The sequence below is a fragment of the Rhagoletis zephyria genome, unplaced genomic scaffold (assembly GCF_001687245.7).
Source record: "Rhagoletis zephyria isolate East Lansing unplaced genomic scaffold, Rhagoletis_zephyria_1.1 Rzeph_scaffold_02596, whole genome shotgun sequence".
In the NCBI taxonomy this organism is placed as follows: domain Eukaryota; kingdom Metazoa; phylum Arthropoda; class Insecta; order Diptera; family Tephritidae; genus Rhagoletis; species Rhagoletis zephyria.
Window position 1 is genome coordinate 26,464 of NW_016159680.1, and position 7,213 is coordinate 33,676.

At 33.3% G+C, this 7,213-nt stretch overlaps 1 protein-coding gene across 1 annotated transcript in view; it reads right to left on the reverse strand.

Annotated features, from left to right (window-relative positions):
- Positions 1 to 426: 426 nt before the first annotated feature.
- Positions 427 to 7,213, reverse strand: part of LOC108367231 (uncharacterized) — a gene marked incomplete at its 3' end in the record, with an annotated part of 24,027 nt that continues 17,240 nt past the window's right edge. Inside the window, exon 4 of the mRNA XM_017621829.1 lies at positions 427 to 560. Coding sequence (XP_017477318.1) covers positions 427 to 560 — 134 coding nt within the window. The remainder of the gene's footprint in view (positions 561 to 7,213) is intronic.

Here is a 7,213-nt window from a genome sequence, read left to right on the forward strand (position 1 = left end):
TTGTTACTTTTCTAAATGATTTGCGTGAAATTTAATTGATTAAAGGTATATATATATTTTCTAACTTTATATAGCAGCATAAATGAGTTATTAATTAGCGTGCACTTCTTAGCTGCTATTTTTTGGTATTTTCAAGCTAATTTAAATATAATAAATTTGAGGTGAAAGTTCAATGACATTTTGATCTAATTGGAGACCAGCAGCAATTGAACTCTTGGTTTCACACCAAAAGCAATCAGTCAGCATTTTTTCGATATGACAATTTTGAGGCAGGTCGGTTCGTTTAAAGAAGCTCTGTTGAACTGCATTAAATTTGCCATATCGGAAAAATACCGATTTATTCCCTTTGATAATTTGATTAACCGATTCAAATGTATGTAAACTTGTGTTTATAATTTCAATTTAAAAATATAATTTTCTACTTACCGGTATATTGTTGAGTGTGAAATGCAAATCGGCGCGCGGTCGCGACGGCGGTGTACTACAGTTGGCGCGTAAAATATCACCCGGCTCATAGCGCGCATGTTCGGTAAAGAGTTGGGGACGTTTCTCAGGAAATTCTGTAAGAGACAGTAAGAAAAAAAAAGCTTCTTTAATTTCCATGGATAATCAATATTCTATTATGCTGCAGCAGTTTTCGTTAATCCTGTAAAAAGATATGCTAACAATTTTACACATATTTATTTATTTTTTTCGTTTTCACTGACACCTTCCAAAGCCAATTGTTTTCGAACCATTAGAGTACTAGAATTTTTGAACACCAAGTTGTCTTCAAGGGTGCACCATGATAATTCGCCTAAAATCCCCTCTTATGTATCTGTAAATCGGAACTCAAGTATTAACGTTCTGGATTTGACCGAAGCAAACAAATGAACAAACACATTTTTCAGCCGATTTCAATTTAGTTAAGCTATATATTCTCTTACAAAGAACCAAGCTCTACATTGTATTCCATTTTGGAAAAAAGGCGTAGAAGAGATAGGTGTAGGAAGAGACGGTGTTTTAAGGCTTTTGGTATGAGGAATTCTGAAAAAAAAAGAATTACCCGTACTTTTAAAATGTCCATTAAAAACATAAGATTAACTCTTTTTTTTCTTTTTTTGGCCTGAAACTAGTATACAATGCGCTTTTTAAATGTTTTAAATACGTATTTTTGCGTTTCTTGCGTCAGAGTATCCATTTCCATAGTCGCAAGCAAAAAAAAATTTTAAATTTTTTGTATGTTAAAAACTGCAAGCGGTTTTGAGATCAAAAAAGATCAACAATTTTATTTTTGAAGGTAATTTTAAATGTCTGATTGAATGAGAAGTTTCTTCGTATAAAAAAAGTTTTTCGGCATACATACATAAGTACATAGTTTTGTGTGCCACGCAGCAATGACAGAAAAAAATTTCAAAAATCAAATTGAAGCTTGCACTCTGTTTCGCTAAAACTTGATGGGCTATAAAACTGCATACTCAAAATCTTTCTAGAGAATCTTAAAAAAAACTATAAAAGAAAGAAGAAATTACAAAAAACAAAAAAAACGCCGAGACACGTGAATTTAATTTTGAGTCTGCTGTCTGTTTTGCATTTGTGTTAAAGCCTGTTCGTTTACAAAACATCGATCGAATCAACAATAGAACAAATATTTCTGGCAAAAAAAAACTAACACAGGCAGTATATTGGTTGATATTAAGTTCCTAATCAGAGCTTAAAAAAATTAAAAAAATCAACTTTAAAATTTTATTTAAACTTGGCATAATTACTTATGTTTTAGTTAAACTTTTCTGTTTTGAGTAAAATATTATCCCCAAAATTGTTACGTAGCTAGCCATAAAAGTCATATATGCACGATTCAGTCGCTACGTACGTACGTAAATATATATTTCACCTTAATATCAACATAGATATACTATTTACATAACAAGGTATATGTATGTGTATGTTCCTACCGGTATGCGGATCTTTCAATACAAATATTTTATGTTTTCCTTAAATATTTTTGCAAGAGTATTTACTATACGTATGTACATATGTATATGTATAGATTATATGCATAATTTCAAATATGCATACATATGTATGTATGTATGTCTATTTGCAAGTACACATTGCATACCTACTTTGGAAAACATCAAATATGTATGCACATATTTTATTTACGTATTTCATGCCAAGACGGGTGAAAATTAAACGAAAACATTTGTTTAAAAAATATACAAATACTCAATCTGAAGATAGTTGAAATTACTTTGGTCGCATATACATATGTACATACATACATATGTATGTACAAATAGTCAGATATTTACATATGTACATACGGATATACGCGGGTATCCACCTATTTGTTTGACTTGCCAAGCCGGTGTTGAAGTGTGAATATTTACAGTACACCAATACATAAGTATGTAGATACATAAATAAGTATGCATGTACGTTTGCATATATACATATGTACCTTACGCCGGATCACAACTTATAAGATCAAAAAAGTACTTTCAATCAAAAATTAATTTTCTTGAAAGTGTGGAGTTTAACTGAAGACAAGATCGCTACTGTAAAACCTATTTAAGGAACCAAAGAATAAGTTCAGCAATAAGTTCCCAACAAATCTGGTTGTAACAAAATATTTAATTTATTTAAACCGCATTGCAAGTGTGCCCAGAAATCGAAAATTAGTTCTATATTCAACCGATTTAATAAAAAAATATATTGGAATTAGGGAAAGCGCGAAGATGCCAGTAGTTGGCAGACTCACAATTCGTAAGTTTATAAACGTACATAGTTATCGGAAATTATTATTTAATCACTAAAAATCTAACTACATACATATCTATAAAGACAAAGAATATAGTCGGTTATTCCAGATCTCTTTATGTAAATTGGAATAGATTTTGGTAAATATTCAACTCTATCGACACAGCGGGAATACCATCAAGTTCAATGATTTTTTTTTTTTTAACCAAGGCGGATCGAAGCAGTTATTATTACTTGATAACAAAGGATGCGAGATTGCAATCGAAAAAATACCGGAGGCAGTAAAAGTTACTAATTAAATATCGACCATATACAGTTGGATATGAACATAGTATAGCTAGTGAAGAAGAGTTCCAATAAAATATCAGCACCACTCCAGAAAGGACTTAGTAGATAACATTGCTACGAAGATTTTCACCAAAGTCGAAATTAACGTTAATAATTCGTTCCACGGTTGAAAATAATGGATATTTCTTTCATCCAGGAAACATTTTGCTTCACATAATTATTCATTAAAGCGCAAAATTAGTAACTGCTAAGTGGTGGGTTTTGCCGGATTTTGAAAACATTATAACTTTTTTGTTTTGTGAATAAAGCCTAAGCGATTTTACCAAGGTCGTAATCGTTTAGGGATATTATTTCTGAGTGAGACCTTTTCGGCAACATAAAGATTTTAAAAATCAGACATAAAATAAGAAAGTTATAGCAAAAAACGCAATTTAGCTGTTTTTAGCTGGTGCCTAAATTTTTTTATTATACTGGCGAATGCTAAATTTTTTTTCGTGATACGCCTTAATGCATAATAACATACATATATGCTTACAATCGTTAGCAAATAGATAAAGTATTTGCTTTCTATTATTGACCAACTGAGTGTTCTCGGCTGAGACGTGCCAAAGTGGAGAAATAGAAACTAATTTCTTCAAACATACTTAAATGAAATACATTTAGAGAGGAAATTATATTCAACAATTTTTATGAGCTTGAGGCCGTTTTTTGTGAAAACTTATTGTGGAAATGCAACAATAATTTGAAAAAAAAAAAATGGTAGAGGTGATAGCTATTTCGGAAATCACCACATTTCCTCATCAGACTTCTTTGAGTAGGATTCGAACCGATGATCACCACTGACACAGCCAGTTGCCTACGCACTGTGCTAGAGAGGAAAGTAAAGTGACCAAGAGAGTGGAGCGACAACCAAATTTGTTTAACTGGTAAGTTTTTATTGATTTTCTTGTTGCTTATCAATACTTAGCAAGATACATACGTTATTAATTCTGTTTTCATATGGAATAGTAGCTTATGTCGGGAAGCTGGCTTTAGTATGATGTGGCATCATTACCTTTATTCTTTAAACGACAAGGAATTTTTTAATGAGACTTAATAAGGATATGGTATGGCTAGTATCAGAACTATTTCTTGCACATTTATTTGCCAAAAGTTCTTCGACGGCTCGGCGCCAGTGAGTCATGCGCAATCGTATGCTGCGAATGCCGCATTATATTAAAGCCAACTTTTCCACATAAGCTACTATTCCATACGAACACAGAATTCTTCTTCGTTTGAATACATACCAATTAGGGATGGGTAGTGGGGGGTTGAAATTCCATTTTTTCCGAATTTTGACATTGCCCAACCATTCGATTATTCGATTCAAAATTTGGTGGTGCAATTCGATTTAATTCGAATTTTTTCGAATTTTCCAAAAATTTGTTTAATTTAAACTTCTTAGTCGAGTTCGGAAATGTTTGCGTTACATATTTAACACCAAGTCATAAAATCTGTATCGTTCGTTCGATTTTCAAAACGGAAGTAGTTGTTAAGTGAAAGGGGTTGCCCTGTAGATGTGTAATATGGTTTTAGTTTTGTGCCATATGTAAGAAAATCAAAATCAAATTATTTAATAAGTTATATAAATTACCCCAATATAGGTATCAATTCGATGGTTTTAATAAGCTTTATTTTTTAATTATATTTAGGAGGAGTGCCACCTGTTTGAAACGTCGAATATAGTTAAAAAGTGTTGTGCTTAAAATACTATGCAACAATTAAAATATTTTTGAGGTGCTTGAGGAAAGTGGCCACCTGTCCAAAAAGTTAAACTCAAATTACACTGTGGGACAGCCGAAACCAGCCCGGACTTTGTTAAGATTCTCGGAAAGTATACCCATCCAGTAATAAAACACCCGGTGGATTTGCAAAAGTTAGCTCGCATTTTTATTTCATGACCTACTGAAGTTTCCATGTCTCGGCCTAAGTAGTTTTCAGAAAAGTCGAAAAAATAGTTAAAATAAATGTCTGAGCGAAATCAAAGTTTAAGACATATATAATAAAGACTGACTTCCAAAACGTATCAATACAATGTTTGGATACTGTTATACTGCGCGGTATTCAAACTGTTTGTATATGCAGAGTTGCGACACATTGCAACCGTATACATTGCAATGAACAATTGTTCTGAATTTTCCATTTTTTAAACACAAATGGTAACTAATAACAAACGAAGCATCAACTTTGTTTCTGATGCGCTGATTGCTCTAACTATGCGTTTTGGAAAAGTATACATTGTCAATATTTTGTAGTTCGGCGTTATGGAATATTATACTTTGTACGTATGCAAAGCAGTTGACGTTTTGGAAGCCAGCCAAAATTTCATGGCACATATTTTTGTAGAACATTTTAAACCTTTATCTCGCGCCTAAAAGGCTCATTTTGACCCTTACTTCAAGAAATCCCGCAAAAGGCAAATTTGGAAGGTCGTTACAGGATTGATATATTCTAGAAAATTATTCTCCGGGAAGTTTTACTAGGGGTCTTCTCAGGTAAAAGCTTCATGCCACCAACGTAAAAGCCTCTAAACATTTAAAATAAAAAAATTAACAAAAAAACTAGTTGTTTACAAACAAAATTTTTAAATTTGAGTTTGGAGTAACAGTTCCTTCTAGGCACAGATTTTTTCGAAAATCATGTATTTTTTTTACTTGCATCCCTAGGACAAATGGAGTGCCACACAAAGTCATGGCAAATTTAGTCAGAAAGAAGAAAGTGGAACAGTTGATTTTTTTGGAAATAAAGATGAATATCGAAGCTTCGAATATCGAATTTACCCATCCCTAGTACCAATTTGCCACAGATCGAGAACGAATTCGAATCGACTTCGTTACGACGCACAGTGGGATTTCGGCGAAAAAATTATATTGGTAAAGGTTACATTTTGTCGTTTTTGACGTAGAATGTTTGCATGCATTTTCACATACGTACCCGGGTATGTAACTGTTGACGAAAGGGGTAAAAGTCGAAAAATGACCAGATTTCTGGTCCAGGTGGTCCCATCGCTCTCAGACTTGGGAATATAGTATGCAGTACTTCTGTTGAGGATACCATAAAATTTCAAGTCCGTTCAATCCGTTGTATAGTTTCCAAGATATAGCAATTTGAAAACGCAAAAAATATCTGAGTACGTTGCTGTTGACATAAAGGTTAATTCTTTTAAGAAGCAGCAACGTGGTGGAGTTTGAACAAAATGCTGACATAAAGTTTTTCCTGGTACTCTTGGCCAATTTTGCCCCTAATGTGTAAGGTATTTAATATATAATGAATTAGGCTTTATGGAAACGTAACAAACAAACGAGTAGTAACGAAAACTGTTCAAAATATTGCTAATCTAAATATTAGTTTGTCCCCAACGGTATAAGTGTTTTTGAAGTGAAACTTCTTTAGCGGCGGTTGGTTGATTGGGAGTAAATTGGCAAATTCAACGGAAATTGCACACGGAAAAGGTTGGGAGGGAAACAAGTGCTTCTTAAATGTATGCACATGGGTAAAAAATAAAAACAATGATGCGTAAAGATATAGGAAACAAGTAAGAAAGTCTAAGTTCGGGCGGAGCCGAACATTAAATACCCGGCGCAAGTACTAAATATATGTTTTTTCACCCTTTCGAAACCTTCCGCTAGATGGTAAGCCGAGGTGTACCAATTTTGAGTAGCGTCCTTCAATTTGGAAATATTGAAGTTTCAAGCATTTCCAAATTTACCGTTATATGAGAATCGGCCGTTATTTTAGTCCGATTTCAATAATTTTCAACGTTTTGCTCACACGTGGCAAGTACAATAACCATACCGAGTTTGGTACAAATTGGTAGAACGGTTACCGATATACTTATATGTGATCATAAGTGGGCAGTGCCACGCCCATTTTCCAAAATTTTACCATAAACGTATTTCTTGGTAAAGAATTGTTGCAAGCATCAATTTTGAATAAATTAGCTTCAATATTTAATGATTTATCGAAGATTTTGTATTTCTCTAAATTACCGTTATATGGGATGTGGGCGTGGTTATTGTCCGATTTTAAAAAGTTTCGGCGGTTTTTTATGCTGTACCAAGGCCAACAACTGTGCCAAGTTTGGAAGAAATTGGTGCAGCGGTTACCAAGATATACACATGTAACCATAAGTGGGCGTGGCTAC